Consider the following 19,171-nt stretch of genomic DNA (forward strand, 5'->3'; position numbering starts at 1 on the left):
GACTTACAGCAAGCAGTGCAGTATTGAGATGGAAAGTCAATTGACTGACTATGGGGAAGTTACCTTTGCGATAAGCCCCCCTACCTGATCACATGTTGCTAAGCCGTTTAGCATGCAATGTCGAATCCATTGAGTTCGAGGGCTGTTTCCGTTCACCGTATTTTGAACCATCACGCCTCGCAGGGCCGGAGGAGTCGCGGAGTGTCGCAAGGTGGGCGTGCAAATTCACTGTCCAGTGGCCCAGAGAATCATACCTCAAAAACGAAACAAATTGAAGATCAGCAGATCCCACGCCAAGACGCATACCGTCATCAATGGCGGCTATGTATTGACCTGCCGGGGAAACGGTTACTCCGGTCTCCGCGGCACTACCACCAATGGGGTATATATATTTAGTGCTCTAAAATTGACATTTTTATTGCATATACTCGACGAAATACATCATTCCACAGGGATATTCGACGAAATGCAATAAATGGACCAACGGAACCAATGTCCGCAGAGGACGTCATGCGAATGCGGCCATGGTAGATACCCCGGACCCGAGGGGGTGCGGCTGCACGAAAAAAGATGCGTCTCGGTGAAACATTCATGCGACTTCTCGGACCGTGATAGAAGGAGGGGAACCGGGGAAATGTGAGAGTCGAGGCCTGATCAATGCGAAATGGAGACATTTAGGGTGCAATTTACACGGGAAGAAATGATTTTATCCACAGTATTGATTTCTGTGGATTCCATAATGGAATAATAGCCCGGATAAAATGGCGACGCGCTACCATTCCACTGGATTAAATATACTCAAGTGGGTACTTAAGGGGCCCCGCTTCCTCGAGATCCACCAGTAGATATCAACAGTCGATCCAGATCTTGTTTTGCCATTTATAGTTCCCTCAAAGAGAAAAGAAGATAGTCAAAGATGCCTAACAACATGGAACCAGATCTTGAACTCAATGATCCTTACTACTACCGGTTCTCCAACGGTATGTGGACGATCAAAGAGTCGGTTGAGATCGACTGGGCCACTGAGGTCGCTAAGAAGGTTTCCTCGGCTGAAGAGTTCTATGCCCTCGTTGTAAGTTTTCTCCATATTTCCCCTTTCATATCGCTTAGTCAGGCCCAGATTAACTAGAATGGTGACATACTGGGCCAATGTCGTATGATCTGTTATCTCTTGGATTCTCTGAACTTGACTTTGTCAATTGAATTGGGTCTATGGTCTTAACTTAATCAATTGAATTGAATTGAGTTGGCCTATTATGTTACCATGATCTTAATTTAATCAATTGAATTGAGATGGCGTATGATAGCTGGACTTGATCGATTGAAAAAGTTGAGTCAATGATCTGAAGATGATGTTTTCTTCGTCAATTAGCTGGTCCATGACTTAATGATATGGGTAAGAATATGGTAATAAAGTCGCTAACAAAGAATAGTCTACCAAGAAAATCAACCACCGAGGTGATACCCTCAACACCACAACCATTACAACCCAGATGAGCTCACCCAGCGAGGGCATCGTCAGCTTCGAAGCAACCCACTTCAAAGGCATCGCCCTCAAGGAGCCACGGTTTAACCTCAACAAGTCCAAGACTAACACTCTCAACATTGCTTCGAGCGACAAGATTACCACAGTCTCCTCGGGCGATTTGCGTGCCGAGTACAGCAACGACCCCTTCGGCGTTGACTTCATCGGTACTAACGACAAGCTGCTTACCAAGCTAGGATTCCGATCGTTGGGTTACGTACGTGACAGCCGGGCCGGTGGAGACAAGCCAGAGCCATTCATGACCGCCCAGCTGCATTTGTCGGTTGGCGAGAAAATCTACGGTCTCGGTGAGCGGTTCGGTCCGTTCATCAAGAATGGTCAGTCTGTCGAGATGTGGAATAGAGACGGCGGGACTTCCAGTGAGCAGACTTATAAGAACGTGCCATTCTTCATCTCGAACCGAGGCTATGGTGTCTTTGTCGAGCATACCAACAACGTATGCTTCGAGGTCCAGTCCGAGCGGACCACGCGAGTCAACATTGTCGTTCCAGGAGAGAAGGTGCGATTCCACATCATTAACGGTCCTACTCCAAAGGATATCCTACGACGATACACTCAGTTGACTGGTGCCCCAGCGCTGCCTCCTCCATGGACCTTCGGTCTCTGGCTGTCTACATCTTTCACTACCGAATACGACTACAGTACTGTGTCCTCGTTCATCCAGGGCATGAAGGACCGGGAGATTCCACTCCATACTTTCCACTTCGACTGCTTCTGGATGAAGGGATTCGAGTGGTGCAACTTTGAGTTCGACAAGGACTACTTCCCAGACGCCAAGAAGATTTTGTCCGATCTCAAGAAGAACTACAATGTGCGAATCTGCGTGTGGATCAACCCATACATTGGCCAGGAGTCCAAGCTCTTCGACGAGGGTGCCGCCAACGGCTACTTCATCAAGAAGACTGACGGCTCAGTGTGGCAGACCGACATGTGGCAGGCTGGTATGGGCGTTGTCGACTTCACCAACCCCAAAGCCTGGGAGTGGTACCAAGGCAAGCTCAAAGCCCTCCTTGATATTGGTGTCGACTGCTTCAAGACTGACTTCGGTGAGCGAATTCCAGCCAAGAACGTCACCTACTTTGACGGCTCTGACCCAATTGGCATGCACAACTACTACTCCTTCGTCTACAACAAGTGCGTATTCGAGCTACTCCAGAAGGAGCGAGGCACGCACGAGGCCTGCCTGTTTGCCCGATCCGCCACTGCTGGCGGGCAGCAGTTCCCAGTTCACTGGGGCGGCGACTGCGAGTCCACGTTCGAGGCCATGGCTGAGACTGTGCGCGGTGGTCTCAGCTTGACCACGTCCGGCTTCGGCTTCTGGTCGCACGACATTGGTGGCTTCGAGGGTAGCCCAGACGCTGATGTCTACAAACGATGGGTTGCTTTTGGTCTGCTGAGCTCCCATTCGCGACTCCATGGCTCGGGATCCTACCGAGTGCCATGGAACTTTGATGACGAGGCATGTGACGTTCTGCGAAAGTTCACCCAGCTAAAGTGCTCTCTCATGCCATATATCTACGCCCAGGCGCTCAATTCTCACGCTGTTGGTACGCCAGTTATGCGAGCGCTCTACTTCGAGTTCCCGGAACAGGATGAGGCCTGGATGGCGGATACTCAGTACATGCTGGGTCCAAATCTCTTGGTTGCTCCAGTATTCGAGGGGAAGTCTGGCGAAGTGCGATACTTCGTGCCAAAGGGTGAGTGGTATGGGTACCTTGATGGCAAGATCCGACAGGGCCAGGGCTACGTCAGTGAGATCCACGACTTCATGTCGGTGCCATTGCTCGTGCGATCTGACTCCATCACTGTCTCTGGTGGTGAGAACACCAAACCAGACTACGACTATGCCAAAGACTTTACTGTCAACGTGTTCAATCTTGCCACTAAGCAGACTGCAGAGCTGCCAGACTTTAAGAGCATTGGCAAAGTGGTTGGCACCGTCACTGCTGAGCCAATTGGCGACAATGAATGGACTGTTTCCACCTCTGGCAAGACGGGTGCGTGGTCGGTCAAGGTCCTTGGCGGTAAGGATGTCAAGTCTGTCTCTGGCGGTGCGATCTCGGGCAAGGACGAGTTCAACAACACCATTGTCAAAGCCTCCTCCTCCAAGGTCACCATTACTTTTTAAGATCACGAATATGATGCCGGTAATCCCCTAAGGGGGGGCCAGCCCCCCAAACCCCCCGTAGCTGGGGGCTCTGCCCCCAGACCCCCTTCAACACTACTTCATCTACAAGCATAATTAGGTAATGAAAATCAACTTAATAAACTTCCGACAGATGCTTTTTCTCCAAGACGAGATCAATATACGTACGGTACATAAAGGCTCATTACAAATAGTTATGTATGTAGTGGTACGCACGTCATTTACCGTATTATGGGAGTTACCATGAAAAGCGTAACTGCGAAAACGAGAAATCATACTACCGTACTTCAATCCCTTTAATAAAGGCTTGATACAAGCAGCTAAGTAGCGGTATAGACAAGTCATTTCCCGTCTTATCGGAGATGCCGGTTGCCAAGAAAAATGTACCAATTGACTTCCTCGATGGATATAAACTATTCTTCATAGGGACTTCGTGAACGAATGCTACTATACAGGATATATCACGACTCCCTTGATCATTTAATCGATTTATACCTTCACTAGAGACATCAACAACTGGTACTACACAGAAGTATATATTGTGACGACGCATATATAAATACGTCACAGCCTTCAAATAAAGAAATCGCTCTTTTTGAAGATACGTAATTGAAAGACATGCTGAACGAAGATAGTAAAGTTTCAAGACAAAAGATGATCAATTTGAGTACAGCTTCCCGCGGGGCTAGACCCACGACAGATATACGAAAGCTAGAGCTCAGTAACAAACTTCAAAACCCGGCTCACCAAATCTCCAACCGTCTCAGAATCGCAGCCGGCATAATTATGGGTCGCATTGGCGATAACACCGCTGTGGTCGGACCACAGCTGAGGCGCAGTAAGCCTCTTCCACCGCGCAACCAATGCCTCCTTATCCACATAGTCAGGCACAAATTCGTCACTCCCCGAGTAGCATACGAGCAGATTTGTGCGTATCCGGCCAAACGTGGTTTGGAACTCTGAGTCAGTCAGATAAGACGAGAACAAGTCGTCCTCGCCTCGCTCCCCAAACAGAGACACGTACCGTTTGGCGGTAATGGGGGTGCTGGGCATTGGCGACAAAAAGCCTGAGGGTAGAAACTCATTGCCCTCGTTACGCGCAATGCGTTCCTGTGCCTGGGCCACGTAGCCATCGAGCTTCTCCTGGCCAGCCTCATTGATGCCCGCTTCACGGTCCGACACGCTCGCCTGAAGGATTACGCCGCTAACCGTGGGCCGGCGGTCTAAAACATTGTTGTCGCCTGGATACTGGAGCGTTGCATAGTACAAGGCGTCTTGACAGCCTGTGGAGTGGCCCATGAGCACGATCTTACCGAATTCGCGCTGAAAGTAGGCCACTGCGGCGCCAATCTCTCTGGAATCGCGAACAACGGACCCGGCGCCCCAGCCACTATACGACGACGTCAGTTGGAGCTCGATCACGGCCCATCCGACAGGATCTAGCGTCTCAGCGAGCTGAGCCACGTACGGAACAGACAGTGGTCCGTCGCCTAACCCTCCGATGAACAGCACAGCATTCTTGTGATTATGGGCTCCGGAGTGCTCAATGGCAATTAGGCTCTTGTGGTACTTATGTACCCTGGCCGTAGTTACGCTCATATCTACTGTACCTATTGGTATTGTTCTACGGTCTAAAATCTGTATAATCTGTACTTTCGTGCTTTTTTCCTCGCTTGGCTACTCAGTTGGGTCTTCCAAGTTTCGTACTACCCCCTAGTTGAGTCCTCCAAGTTTCGTTCGTTGTGATATCTCCGGGGTACGGTACCTCTTGTGCATCACGAAACGGGACCTAAAAGGTACACGACACAAACCAGCATCGCCACGATGCAAGTAATGGCCAGACTTTGCCCAATCCGATCGATCGACAGCACCTTCAACAAAGACTGTCGTCTTCTCCAATTCACCGGGATGGTACTCTCTCCACCTTGTTACCAAGTATTTCCTTATGGTGGATGCATATGATGAACAACGGCCAATTTTGGGTGGTGGGTCGGGCGAGCCGCACAGGTCTGCACATGAGCCGCACATGTTGAGATAAAGACAGAGAGATGAGCCCCTCCAAAGACAGGGGTCTCTGCAGAGCCTTGATTGAGATACAAAATTTGGGAGGTGGAGTTTCAGACAAGGCTGTTTGAGTGTCCTTTGAGCCCGTTGGGGCGGTATATTTATAAAAAGCGGCCGGGAGGCGCCTTTTTGGCGTGAAAAAGAAGATGCCAAATGGCAATGCAGTTTGCAGCAGCTGGAGCATCGCGGCGGCATGAGGAGCATTGCCGATGCCACTGTGGCCATTCGAGGCGGATGTCGGTGACATCTGTGTCGTCGTCGGTGAGCCGCAGCGGGGGCAGTTCCATCTCATCTCTGGGGTACCCTGTTGACCCGTCTCGAGGACAATTCCTCATTGCACATGTTCAGCATCGGGATAGCAGGGCCATTGGCAATAAGGCGCAATTCGTAGACAATAGCTTTCCCTTCAAGGGCTCCCATCATCGCATTAACCCCATTACTTCTGCCATCCCCATTACTTCTGCCGCTACTACTTCTAGAGTTACTACTAGTCGTCCGGTGATTACTCATAGGCGTTCGTCGGTTTCTTCTAGCCGCCCGCGGACTACTAGTCATTCATTGTCGCCAACTTCCAGTCATCCGACTCATAGTCGTTCGCCGCCTAATTCCCGTCATCCATCGCCCACTTCTAATCATTTGGCGCCAACTTTTAATCATTTGTCGCCAACTTCCAGTCATTCTTCGCACATTTCCCGTCATTCTCCGCCCACATCCCCTCATTCGCCGCTCACTCCAAGCCATTCATTTCCAGAGCGGTATAGATCACCAAGGCGCCAGAGTTCCTCTTCGAGCACCTCTTCAAGGACGTTGGTTGAGCCGGCTCTGAGGAAGGACAAATTGAGCATAGAGAAAGAGCGGATTGCAGCGCAGATCCGGTACCAGCAGCAGAAAGAAATAGAGCGGTATGAACTAGAGAAGCATAGACACCGCCAGATAGTCAAGGAGCGGGAAATGCAGAAGCAGCAGCTGCTTTCCCCCAATCCTCTTCCTGCAACCTCCAGGCGACACTCTGACTCAAGCATTTCTCAGCATTCGCCGCCAGAGATTACGAGGAAGTCTAGCTTGCCTCATACAAAGCCGGTTTCGCCGTCGACGAAGCCGAAGAATCATGTCTCTTTTGCTCTTTAATCATTTTAATTTATTGACACTACTGAATAATAACCACTGACCTTTGCTGAACAATAATGAACGTCCTAGCACCCGAGCCAAGTCATTCCCACCTTCAAGCTGTCCTTGGGGGGACCAGTCCCCCCAAACCCCCCTGAGGGCTCCGCTTCGCGGAGATATTGTAGGATTTAAGTACAGTTAGAAGTAACAAATAGCTTAATATTAATGAAATACAGAGCCTTCGAATAACGTTCATTCGCTCTCTTTTTATAGACGAGTTGGCAGAGTTCATCTTTGGTGGACCCGGTTCGTTCGTGGTTTGATCATTCGGAAGGTGCTTGCTGTTGGTAGGATATCTCGAATAGAGAGGCGTTCATGGGTCCAGTTTGTAACAATTCGTCATTGACATAAGAGGTTGAGGCGTCATGCTCCCTGACACTCCAGAATCACCACACAGCAGGCTCAAGGCGTTAATGACTTGGGGGCCAGCCCCCAAACCCCCGTGGCTCCGCTGCGCGGAGGGAACCCTATTCGAAGGCCTAAAGATAACTGTCATCATAGCGTGATCATATCAAAATGCTTAGCAATATCCAATTGAATACCGTCTGGCTAATAAAGAGTTACTTTGCGCATGGATATGCAGATAAAAAGGTCATTAATAGATATTTACTAGGACAATAATAAAAATAATAATAATAATAATAATAATAAAATAATAATTTACCACTCAGACTCGCCGGATCCTTTTGAAAAGACGTAATCCTTGCCATTGATGTTGGCAACGCCATCTTTGAGAACGTACTTCCACTTGTTCTTCACCCGCTGCACCTTGTCATACAGACACAACATAATCATGCCCCCATCGTCATCATCATCCTCGTCGCCAGACACCTGGTCGTCCTCCGGGTCGTCCAGATCCGAGTTAATCTCGTCCGACTGATCGTCTGCGCCGTCGGTCTGCATGATCTGCTCGATGCTCTGTGGGGTCAGGTTTATCCGTATAGGCTTTGACAGGTCGACCCTGCGACTGTGCACCTTGTGGGCAATGATTTTATCGATTTGTTCCGTAGTCAGCGGCAGGGTATCGCTGGCGCCGTCAGTCTGGCTGATGGTGCCCCCGCCCGGCAGCACCAGGCCGCCGTTCGAGTAGCCGTTTGTCGGGTTGTTAGCGGTGGACACCAAGGGCGCATTCCCCGCCAGAACGCCGGGCTCCTGCTTGATCTGCTGTGGCGGCTGACTCTGCGCCTGTGGTTGTTGGAGTTGTGGCGGCTGGCCCTGGGGGGCTGGAGGAAGAGTCGACGAGTACTCTGGCTGAGGCTCTGGGTCCCAGGCCATCTTGGCGACCTTGAGGGCACTCAGCTTCTCCTGCCACACCATCTTCATCTCCTGGAGGGTCGCTTCGTCGACGCCGCTGTCCTCGAAATCCATCCGCGACTCGTTGATTACCCCATTAATAATACTGTCATACAACTGTCCCTATACGCATCATACAGGTTAGAACAAACAAATCGGAAAAGAAGGAATAAGAATATAAACATACAACAGCATCGTTTGACATTTTTACACTAATGAATACCCTATATAATTCTACCGCCACCGGAGGCAAAAAGTGGTTGTCAAGAGGTTAAGTGCTGCCTGGTGGGTATTAGTCCGCCCTCCCGAAGGTATACCGTCCCGGTACACGATTTACGCACAACCGCGACTTGGCGACTTCCCTCCGCGAAGCGGAGCCACGGGGGTTTGGGGGCTGGCCCCCAAGTCATTCTCGCCTTCAATCTGTCCCTTGGGAGGACTGGTCCCCCTCCAAACCCTCGGGGGGTTCCGCTTCGCGGAGATATTGGAGCGTTCAATGGCCTCCGGAGTTACGGGGGGGGGGGGGGGGGGTTTAGGTGCTGGCCCCCAGTAGGCCTCTATATACATTATCCGGCGGGTCAATTCGGCCGCTGAGAATGAAGGGAAGGAGTGTTCGAGGCCCCTTCAGGGCGATGAAACGGTGTCAGACACAAGGTTAATCCCTCGTTGCGATGAGGTCGTCAAATTTTTTTAGGGTCCAGGGCGGAATTGACAGGGAATAGGTGAACCGGATCGTGAGTGACGGGCGGATGCCGGGATATTATATTTAATACCCCGTCGGCGGTATTTATGTGAGGGGGACGCAGTTAGTACCATGTCGTAACCTATAGGTCGAAGATCATATAAGCTTTAAAACCGTAACCGAATGCGGCGGTCCCTCGGACCTGTGTATTTTGTCCATTTAAATATATCGTTCTCCTCGACTACTGGAAATATCCTTTCCTTTGACTACTGGAGGTATATCTGATATATCGAAAAATGGCCGACTCAACTACGGTCTCTCTAGTGTCGTTGCACGGGCTCAGCAAACCGTTGGTGCTCGTCGCCTCGACCCAGCTCGTAGTCATAGTACTCCTGGTGCGGTGGTGGTATCTCCAGACCGCGGCCTCGGCCAAATTGCCTAAAAATAAGCCGGCCGAGGCGCGAAAACCGCAGCAGGAGACGAGCGGCAGGCAGACGGTGGAGCAATTGATGCGGCTCCGCCGAAGAAGCGACACTCCGGTGCGCCTCGAGCCGACCAGCACCCTGGACGTCGTGCTCTCGCTGATACTCCGGGCCAACGCGCAGGTCACAATTTCCAAGATCGGGAAAACCCGGTTCAATGATCATGAAGACCTATGCATCGAGCTGGTGGAGCTCGAACGAAGCGTGCAGGATGAGTTGACTGCGTCTGGCGCCGTTCCGCTGGCGCTGTCACTCATCCAGCTGCGCGGAATCCTGCGAGGATACGCCGGCTCTCCACAGGAATCGCGCATCATGGCGCTCTGCAGCAGCATCCTCAAAGACCCTCGATTGTACGCCCAGATGGCGCGGGCTGAGGATGCAATCCTTGAGTTTGTAACCGACGTAACCTTCTTCAACGGCCAGGTTGAGTCCTACTCGTTGCAGGCGTTCCAATCGCTGTTATCTCTACTCCAGGTGAAGCCCCAGGATACGCCCAAGCACGTTGTTTCGCGGTATGAATGCGCCTTGTCGATCCTGCTGGCATACACCTACTCGCCGGAGACTACTACCGCGCTGACGGCTTATTTGTGTTCTCGGCTGGGCCTGGAGATTGCTGCTGCTGCCTCTGGTGGAAAGATTACCCCAAGACAGAGAACCTTGATTAAGCTGTTCCTCGTGTCTACGGTGAAGCCGAATTTGCGAAGCGAGGATCATAAGCATATTCAGGCTCTGCTGACTTCCTCGCTCAAAAACTCGCCTCCGCGGTCGCAATTGTTCAACACAATGGCGTTTCTCTACTGGCAGTATCAGCGAGTCTACGCTGCTCAGTCTACCATCCTCAAGTGTGAGGTGCCGGAGTCCGTCCTTGCTCAGCTAACCACCAAGCACACTGCTGACTTCCACCTTCAATCTTGCTTCTAACTTATTAGCTGGTCTAGATGTTATTATTTATTGCTCACCATTTACCGTGTACCATGTTAATTTACTCCAGTCATTCTATTGCCCATTGGGGGGCCAGCTCCCCCCCCCCCCCCCCCCTCAAACCCCCCTGGGCTCAGCTGCGCAGAGATCAACTTACAGAATAGCGTATTAGCTGTTCTCTTTACGGAATGAAAATATCAAAATACCCTGGAAAGTGTGTTTTCTTGAAAGGTACAGATACCAGCTACTCTATTACCAGTACAATCGCCTAACAAAAAAGCAATCGTATTATGTATCATCCTAGAGTTGAATAGCCACCAATTGGCTGCTTGCAACATCGTAATAAACTTTGTTATCACAGGCCACCGGGATCTGATCCCTTGAGCACTAACAGTATTGCTCCATCCAAAGGGAAATATCTCTTAAATCTATAAGCTAGCAAGCATTATCCAATTGACCTACATCTGCAGTGTACATTCATAGTTCGGTGTTATTCGAGGGCCAGCCCTCGAGCTCCCGTAGGTGGGGGCTCTGCCCCCAAGCCCCCGTTACAGGGGCCCTTTCATCGACAAATTCGTTACAGCCTCGCAACAGCGTAACAAACTCTACGCGGAAGCGGAGCCACAGGGGGGCTGGCGCCAGGGGTAAGAAACTCCCAACTGTACATACGCGAGGATTGTAATGCAAGGCACCGGTCGCCATCGTTACGCGTAAAGTAGTAACCGCCGAGAGAGAGAATGGAGTCAAAAAAGGGCGAAGACGAGGAGGATCTTAACAAGGCGCTAGGGGCGATGAGCCTGGGGGGCCCACCTCCACGCGAGAAGATCATGTTCCGGATCCCCATCCCCAAGTCCATGCGCACTGAGTCGGCCAGCGCCGCTCGCGCTGCGAGACTTGACTCAGCAGGTGTACCGCGTAATGCAGACACCACCACTACTGACGAACACCGATCAGGCACTGCTTCACCGGTGACTCCATCACCAGCCACTCCCTCGGCGAATGAAGAGGTGACGAGTGAAGAGGTGCAAACACCGCCACACTTGATCATCAGGGACACCGCCACAGTGGCGGTGTCGGCCCCAGCGCAGCTGGAATCGCGGCCTGCCGAGGACGAGCTCGCCGACTTCAAGCGACTGTTTAGACAATTGTCGCTTGAGGAATCCGCCAAGCGCGACAAGCCAGTAACGGTGTTCCTATCGCCGCTGGGGTACAGTCACGTGTTCTCGCGCCCCTGGGCGACGAAGCGGTACCTGAGCTCCATTGTCGAGCGCCCCCAGCGGCTAATGGCACTGTGCCTGGGCATTGGCACAGCACTCCGGGTGGGCCACAGCGACTTTGAGGTTGCGGCTTGCTCGCGCCGCACGCGGCTCACTGCCCCTCACGTGACCCGCGTGCACGGGCCCGGGTGGGGCGAGCGGCTCTACGAGTTGTGCGGCTCAAGTGCGGCTCGCCTCGACTCAGGGGACCTCGAGGTACCCGACGACTGGCATTCAGGGGACATTTACCTGTGCCAGGGCACGGTGGACGCGCTGGAGGGCAACCTGGCGACTATAGAGGACGCGTTTGACCACGCATGCAGACGCAGGAGCCGGGCGTTCGTGGCGCTGCGCCCTCCGGGCCACCACTCGCACCCGTGCGTGCCGTCTGGGTTCTGTCTAATCAACAATGTGCACATCGGGATCCAGTATGCGGGTGAGCATCTCGGTATTACGCACGCCGTGATTGTCGATTTTGATCTGCATCACGGGGACGGCACCCAGGACATACTGTGGGAGCTGCAATTCCCCAAGCCTCCCGAATTAGAAGAGGAGAATAACAAGCCAAAAGAGAAGAAAGCGGGTGGGCCAAAGATTGGCTACTTTAGTCTCCACGATATCAACTCGTTTCCAACCGAGCTCGGGTATGCGACGGCCGACAATGTCAAGAACGCGTCCATCTGTGTTATGGCACATGATATGAGCGTGTGGAACGTGCATCTGGAACCCTATCGCACGGCGGAAGAGTTTGACGGGCTCTATCGGACACGATATCGTGAGCTGGTCCGCAAAGCCGAGCATTTTTTGGCGACGCAGCGGCGCCAGGCCCTGGCCCAGGACCGGCCGTTTAAGGCCATTGTGGTCGTATCTGCAGGGTTTGACGCTAGCGAGTACGAGGACGCGTCCATGCAACGTCATGATGTCAACGTGCCCACGCGCTTCTATAACATGTTCACTGCAGAGTGCGCGCGGATTGCAGATTCGCTGTGCGAGGGCCGGCTTGTTTCTCTGCTCGAAGGAGGCTATTCCGACGCGGCATTGGCTACTGGAGTATTTTCTCACCTCACAGGGCTTGCTGAGTATCCCTGGGACCCACAATGGGCTTCGCCGGATGTCGCCAAGGAGTACGAACGAGGGTGCAAAGTGCGTTATACACACCAGAATCAGCACCACCACCCGGAGTGGCTGATAGACGGGATCAGACTGGGGCGATCGCTGTGGCCTGAAGACAAGCGAGGCAAGCGCACCGCCGCTCCTCCATCCACGGACCAGCCGCCAAACTCGGCTCGTGTGCTCAGAGATCGGGCGCGAATTGCTAAGCACAGCTGATTTTCTGGCTATAATCCCATAATATCGTGGGCATTTACTATAGCATGATGGAAAAAAATCGGCTTACGAATCCCACGACCTATTGTAATATCTGGTGATCTATAGCCCTGGGGGCATATTATTATTATTTATTATATGCGAGGCTCCACGACTCTGGTAGTAACGTCTAAAAAATCGATCTGCGGACTTGAAACGGGTACTGGAAGCTCTTCCGAACTACTGTGGCACCACATCTTATCGATCTAATCACCCTTCTATCCAATGGCAGATCTTCTAATTCAGGGCTCTCCTGTTTAGGGTCCCGCTTAGAGTCCTACTGATGTCATTCCATAGAGCTGCGGAAGACGATTATTGACTCCAATTGGTCCAGACTAGCTTAATCAGAATGCATGGATGGCTGTTTGCTTTTGGACTCGTTTCCGGCTTGTCATGCTACTGCTAATACAACTATAGGATGTCCCGATGGTATGTGGAGTATAAATACCCCTACTACTCCTCACTAATTCTTGTTCTTCACTACAAACCGAATTCAATCAAAGTACAATGCCTTCCTGTGCCTGCAACGACTGCTCCTCTTGCAAGTCCAACACTTGCGCCTGCTCCAAGGGCTGTGCCTGCTGCAAGTAACCGTTGAGCGTTGTGAGTATTCCTTTACTGCAGCTGAACTCTGCTAACCATATATTAGAGCTCACTAGTCTATCTTGAATACATTATATCTTAAACTCATTTAAAGTTGTACCAGTCATTCACAATTTTACCAGTATATTCAATATAATGGTTGGTTCGCTACCCACGGCGTCCAATTGAGTGAACTCGAATCGCTGAAAGTCAATTGATATTATTGTAGATGTAGCACTACAAAGACTCTCTATAAAACTGCAAACCGTATCAAAAGGCCACACATTTTAATGTTCCTCGGAGTCCCATTGAGTGTTATCATATGCCACCACCCCTAGCGGCGAGCCCATACGGCCCTCGAATACACTCCTCTACTAGCATAATTGGGGGGACCAGTCCCCCCAAACCCCCCTGGGGCTCCGCTACGAGGAGATCTGGTTGATCGGACGGGGGGTTTGGGGGCAGAGCCCCCAACTACGGGAGCTCGAGGGCTGGCCCTCGAATACACACGGGAGGTTGATTGGTCTAATCCTGGCTCATATATATAAAAGGAAAATAGTATACAGTTAAGTCATCATGGTCGTTACACTCAAAGGGGGTTTACAGCAGAGTATCGCCGAGGGCGCACTTGACGAGCGAAATGCCACTGTTCATAGTATCGCCAATCTGCTTCTCGTTCTCGCCCAGGTGCGGGTTGCACTCAACAAGGTCCATAGCCACCAAGTTGCCCGTCTCAGCGACATGCTCGCACAAGTAGCACGCCTCTCGCCACGTCAGGCCGCCTCGCACAGGAGTACCCGTGGCTGGAGCGTAGGTTGGGTCTACAGCATCAACGTCAAACGACAAGTGGATAGGCCGAGTACCGTCCGGGTTCACGCGGTCCAGTGCCATCTCAATGACCTTGGCAATACCGTACTTATCAACGTCGTGCATGGAGTAAGCGGCAATCTTGTTTTCTCGGATGTATCGCTTCTCGAACGGATCAACGTCACGCAGGCCAATGTAAGCGATACGGCTGTTGTCGAGGCAGTGAGGCACCCAATCAAACACGTCGACCTCGCCCTTAGGAGGCTCATCAATGCCCAACAGGAACGACACTGGGCACCCGTGGAGGTTGCCCGACTCGGTCGCCTCGGGGGTGTTGAGATCAGCGTGAGCATCGATCCAAAGCAGACAAGCGTCTGGGTAGGCCGCCTGGACGCCTGCCACGGTACCAATGGCGATCGAGTGGTCACCACCAATGGTCAGAGGCAGCGTCTTGGCCAAAGCAGCCTCACGAACCGCCTCGTAGACCTTCTTAGTCGACTCAGCAACGTATCGCGGTCGCTTCATCTTGCCAATATCCGGGTCGCTCACCGGAGGAGTGAACTTCAGTCCTCCATCATAGCTGGTGCCCCATCCCATTCGCTCGAGGTTCTCGGCCAGGCCGTACTTCATAAGATAAGCAGGGCCGTCATCAACACCGCCCTTGCCCTGGCCGCCCGAGAAGGGAGCCCCAATGATGGTCGCCTTCTTGTTCGGAAGGAACTTGTACTCAGACTCGGTCATGGTCATTTATGCTTTATTAATGCTTTCTACTAAGGTTCTACAGGAGATTCCGCCCGCTTTTATAGACTGGAGCCCCTCTTCATCCCGGGTCCTTCGGTCGTCGCTAAGTGCAAGTGAACGCGCCTCGCGGGCTCCCCCTACCATCTCCGATGACTTGCCCGACGCTTTCACCTGCACTTAAGGTCAACCATTAACTTCGATGCCGTTCGGCGCGCGCGCACGCCCCTTGCCGATGAGCATCGCCGGCTGCGACATGCACAGAGCACCCTCTGGTGACCCTTTGGAACTTAGTTTCAACAGTAATCAAGTGACTCTCGTACTGCTTTTCAAACCGTTCCACTTCAATAGCACTCCGAGTAGTATTTAATGGGGGGCCAGCCCCCCAAACCCCCCGTGGCTCCGCTTCGCGGAGAGATCTGGTTCATATGACGAAGGGGTCGGGCTTTGGGTTAACTCCGGAAAGCTGAACACTCCGAAGACTTTGTAACAATGAAGTACGTGAAGGAGTACAACATTTGAGTTATAGTAAATTGGGTAATCTCCCCCCGGGAGCCCCCAGCGGGGTTTGAGGTCCCCAATATACTAGTAGTGGAGTCTATGAATAACACTCGAGTAAGTATAATCCAAGTAGAGTGTATTATTCAAGAAGAATACTATTGTACTACAGGTACTTCTCCTAGTGGTTATCCTGGGGGGCCAGTCCCCCAGACCCCCCTTAGCTCCGCTTCGCGGAGGGCCTGTAGAGATGGTGTACTGGGGGTTTGGGGGGTTTCCCCCCAACTACGGGGTCTGGGGCAGAGCCCCAGTGTTGGTTGCTAGTAGAGTATTGTTCAAGTGATAACACAGTAGTAGACACTTTAGCTAAAAGGAGTAACAATGGCGAGGAGTAAAGTGTTAAGGTAATTGGTAGAGAATGTGATGAGACAGGGGAGTCGGTAAGCCTAACCTTCAATTCCCGGGGACAAAGTTCACAGAGTACTGTATCAGGTGGAGTAGTAGCCAGGAATTCAACGTTGGGAAGCAATGATAAACCATTCGACGTTAAGGAGCTTAAGGAGGCTAAGGAGCTAAGGAGGCGTTGGACTGTTGTAACAACAGCTGGATGAAGCCAGGGGGGATATAATGGTAGCAGGTAGCACTAGGAGATGAAGGCGGAGCCGCAGGGAATGGCGAGGTGGCTGAAGCGTCACCAGATGTAGTACTTTGTGTCAATTTTAAATCACCGCCTAGCAATCTCATAAATATCTCAAGGTCACTCTTGTACGCTACAATGGCACATCCTGGTAAAGGACGCTAACTCCAGTACTAGCACATCTGACAGCATAAGACTACTATAGTACTGATAACTCAAACAGAAGCACGAATTGTAAATGACAAGACCAGTTGAGTTTCGAGGGAACAGTACGGGTCGCTGGTCAGAATCGTCTGATACGCTGGCATTGATTGAGCGACAGCCTAAACTGTGGATAGACACATACATACCGTCTCCTACGCTAGGTCAGATGCCAGGTTCACATTACACGGGCGCAGGCGGTCGACATAGTCACCATTCGCTCACAAATAGCCATTCTCCTACAAATAAGAACCGTCATCGCTCCAGTGGAGGCAGTAGCACAGCATACAGTCACCAATTCACCACATCAAGCTACACCAGTCAGCCATATCCTGCCTCGACGAATTACACTAGTCAACCGTATTCTCCCTCGAATTACAGTCAACCGTACTCCTCCTCAGGTTACAGTCAAACATATCCTGGTTCTAACTACACTCGTCATCAATATACCGCTAGCATTGAGAGTAATATTCGGAATCTCCGCGACGTTATACCCCTGTCAGCAATTCAATTCGGAGATTCTAGCACTGTGGGATCAATTGGACGAACCCCGTCGCAGCACAAAACTAGTAGAATTGGTCGAAATCAATCGCTAGAAAAAACTAGTAAACCCAAGCTGACCATTGATACGAAACTATCGAATTCCAAGCGTGATATACTGGCAAAACCGCTTCCCCAGCTTCCATCTACCCACACTACAACCGACAAGTACAGCTGGGATGCCATTGTGTCCAACATTGATGCCATCCGCAACTCTATGAAGCAATGGGACGAGATCCATTCAGCAAGCCCCGACCGCTACGAGTTTGACTTTGATGCCATCTTCTCCTCCATGGAGGACACAACAGCCTCCCTCGACGACTGTCTACAGCTAACTAACCCTTCCCTCGCCTCCCCCATTGGCATCCCGCCCAGCCCCAAGCTCCCCTCCCCCAAACATAAATACTACAAACGCTTCTTTCGCTCTACCTAGGGGGGTTTGGGGGGTCTCCCCCCAACTACGGGGTCTGGGGCAGAGCCCCAGTGTACTATCCTAGTGGGTATTCCCTGGGGGGCCAGCCCCCCAGACCCCCCGTAGCTCCGCTTCGCGGAGGGGCCTGTAGAGATGGTGTACTGGAGGGGGGGTTTGGGGGGTTTCCCCCAACTACAGGGTCTGGGGCAGAGCCCCAGTGTTACTACAGTTTCTATGGTAGTTGGTTACGATTTCCCTGGGGGGCCAGCCCCCCAGACCCCCCGGGGTCACCGCTACGCGGTGGAGTGATGTCCCGAGTAAACGGGCGTCACCGAGTTAAAAGATAAGATGAGACGACAGGCTGAAAATTTCATAACCCGCAGGTAGCCGACCCCGATCTTTTTTCTCCTCTTCCCCCACACATATAGAGAGGAGGATTTTTCTCATTTTAATCGGTCGAGGGGACCTAAAGAGAAAAGATAGAGGAAAATGCTGAAGCCAAGTAGTTCGTTGCGGCCACTGATTGGCCAGATCCGGGCCCTCAAAACCTCTGCATCACCCCAAAGCACAGCGACGGCGACCGCAAAGCCCCAAGAGAGCATGGTGCCCGAGGGGGGCAAGCGACGGCGTCGTACGCGGTTCACTGACGAGCTGAACAAGGGCCCGTCGTTTGAGGATTTCTTGTCGCGGCGTGCGGCGACCATGGAGACGGTGGTGGACCCCGTCATTGCGGCGCGCAAGGAAGAAGACGCCCGGCTGCCCAAATGGCTCAAGACGCAGATCCCCAAGGGCAAGAATTACCACAAGCTCAAGACAGATGTTCGTGGGCTGAAGCTCCACACGGTCTGTGAAGAGGCCAAGTGCCCCAACATTGGCGAGTGCTGGGGAGGGTCCGACAAGTCCAAAGCGACTGCCACTATCATGCTCATGGGCGACACCTGCACGCGAGGCTGTCGGTTCTGTTCGGTTAAGACAAACCGGAACCCGGGTCCGCTGGACCCATCCGAGCCGGAGAACACGGCGGAGGCCATCGCCAAGTGGGGCCTGGGCTACGTGGTGCTGACCACGGTGGACCGTGACGATCTCATTGATGGTGGGGCTCACCATTTCGCTGACACGGTGCGGCGCATCAAGCGCAAGGCGCCGCACATCCGCGTCGAGTGCCTCACCGGCGACTTCAGGGGCTCCCTCGACATGGTCGAGATCATGGCGCGGTCGGGGCTCGATGTGTTTGCCCACAACCTCGAGACGGTCGAGGCACTGACTCCTTACGTGCGAGACCGTCGCGCGACATTCCAGCAGTCGCTTTCCGTGCTGCGGCACGCCAAGAAGACCGTCCCCTCGCTGATTACTAAGACCTCTCTCATGCTCGGGTTCGGCGAGTCCGACGAGCAGGTCCTCGACGCTATGCGTCAATTGCGCGAAGCTGACGTTGATGTGGTCACTTTCGGCCAGTACATGCGTCCCACCAAGCGTCACATGAAGGTCGCTGAGTACGTAACCCCAGACAAGTTCCAGCACTGGCACGACAAGGCCATGGAAATGGGCTTCCTATACTGTGCCTCGGGTCCTCTTGTCCGATCCAGCTACAAGGCCGGCGAGGCATTCATTGAAAACGTCCTCAACAACAGAAGAGACGTCAACATCTCCAAGTAAATATTTATATACCCCCAATTGCACTTTTACTACTTGCTCCTGTTATCTTCTTCGAGGGCCAGCCCTCGAGCTCCCCCCCCCCCCCGTCTTATCAACCAGATCTCCGCGCAGCGGAGCCCCAGGGGGGTTTGGGGGGACTGGTCCCCCAATTGCACTCGAGAGTGCGGTGTGTTCGGTT

The 19,171-nt window shown here is 52.3% G+C and overlaps 9 protein-coding genes across 9 annotated transcripts; 6 read left to right on the forward strand and 3 right to left on the reverse strand.

Annotated features, from left to right (window-relative positions):
• Positions 1-916: 916 nt before the first annotated feature.
• Positions 917-3,674, forward strand: TRVA0_001S02146 (uncharacterized protein; the record flags this gene model as incomplete). The annotated part of the gene is made up of 2 exons (XM_076681759.1): positions 917-1,072; positions 1,434-3,674. 2 exons carry the CDS (start codon positions 917-919, stop codon positions 3,672-3,674), a joined length of 2,397 nt encoding a protein of 798 aa, XP_076543716.1.
• A 729-nt stretch (positions 3,675-4,403) lies between these two features.
• TRVA0_001S02168 (uncharacterized protein) lies at positions 4,404-5,291 on the reverse strand (the record flags this gene model as incomplete). The annotated part of the gene is made up of 1 exon (XM_076681760.1): positions 4,404-5,291. The coding sequence occupies one exon, from the start codon at positions 5,289-5,291 to the stop codon at positions 4,404-4,406; it is 888 nt and encodes a 295-aa protein (XP_076543717.1).
• Positions 5,292-5,909: 618 nt separating this feature from the next.
• On the forward strand, positions 5,910-6,884 carry TRVA0_001S02190 (uncharacterized protein; the record flags this gene model as incomplete). Its single annotated transcript, XM_076681761.1, has 1 exon — positions 5,910-6,884. The coding sequence occupies one exon, from the start codon at positions 5,910-5,912 to the stop codon at positions 6,882-6,884; it is 975 nt and encodes a 324-aa protein (XP_076543718.1).
• Positions 6,885-7,583: 699 nt separating this feature from the next.
• TOA1 (transcription initiation factor IIA large subunit) lies at positions 7,584-8,421 on the reverse strand (the record flags this gene model as incomplete). Its single annotated transcript, XM_076681762.1, has 2 exons — positions 7,584-8,339; positions 8,404-8,421. The coding sequence occupies 2 exons, from the start codon at positions 8,419-8,421 to the stop codon at positions 7,584-7,586; spliced, it is 774 nt and encodes a 257-aa protein (XP_076543719.1).
• Positions 8,422-9,194: 773 nt separating this feature from the next.
• TRVA0_001S02234 (uncharacterized protein) lies at positions 9,195-10,301 on the forward strand (the record flags this gene model as incomplete). Its single annotated transcript, XM_076681763.1, has 1 exon — positions 9,195-10,301. One exon carries the CDS (start codon positions 9,195-9,197, stop codon positions 10,299-10,301), a length of 1,107 nt encoding a protein of 368 aa, XP_076543720.1.
• A 737-nt stretch (positions 10,302-11,038) lies between these two features.
• HOS3 (histone deacetylase) lies at positions 11,039-12,886 on the forward strand (the record flags this gene model as incomplete). Its single annotated transcript, XM_076681764.1, has 1 exon — positions 11,039-12,886. The coding sequence occupies one exon, from the start codon at positions 11,039-11,041 to the stop codon at positions 12,884-12,886; it is 1,848 nt and encodes a 615-aa protein (XP_076543721.1).
• A 1,218-nt stretch (positions 12,887-14,104) lies between these two features.
• On the reverse strand, positions 14,105-15,058 carry CAR1 (arginase; the record flags this gene model as incomplete). The annotated part of the gene is made up of 1 exon (XM_076681765.1): positions 14,105-15,058. One exon carries the CDS (start codon positions 15,056-15,058, stop codon positions 14,105-14,107), a length of 954 nt encoding a protein of 317 aa, XP_076543722.1.
• A 1,364-nt stretch (positions 15,059-16,422) lies between these two features.
• Positions 16,423-17,358, forward strand: TRVA0_001S02300 (uncharacterized protein; the record flags this gene model as incomplete). Its single annotated transcript, XM_076681766.1, has 1 exon — positions 16,423-17,358. One exon carries the CDS (start codon positions 16,423-16,425, stop codon positions 17,356-17,358), a length of 936 nt encoding a protein of 311 aa, XP_076543723.1.
• A 468-nt stretch (positions 17,359-17,826) lies between these two features.
• LIP5 (lipoate synthase) lies at positions 17,827-18,993 on the forward strand (the record flags this gene model as incomplete). The annotated part of the gene is made up of 1 exon (XM_076681767.1): positions 17,827-18,993. One exon carries the CDS (start codon positions 17,827-17,829, stop codon positions 18,991-18,993), a length of 1,167 nt encoding a protein of 388 aa, XP_076543724.1.
• Positions 18,994-19,171: the final 178 nt, after the last annotated feature.

The sequence above is a fragment of the Trichomonascus vanleenenianus genome (assembly GCF_965637985.1).
Source record: "Trichomonascus vanleenenianus strain CLIB 3782 genome assembly, contig: TRVA0_001S, whole genome shotgun sequence".
In the NCBI taxonomy this organism is placed as follows: domain Eukaryota; kingdom Fungi; phylum Ascomycota; class Dipodascomycetes; order Dipodascales; family Trichomonascaceae; genus Blastobotrys; species Blastobotrys vanleenenianus.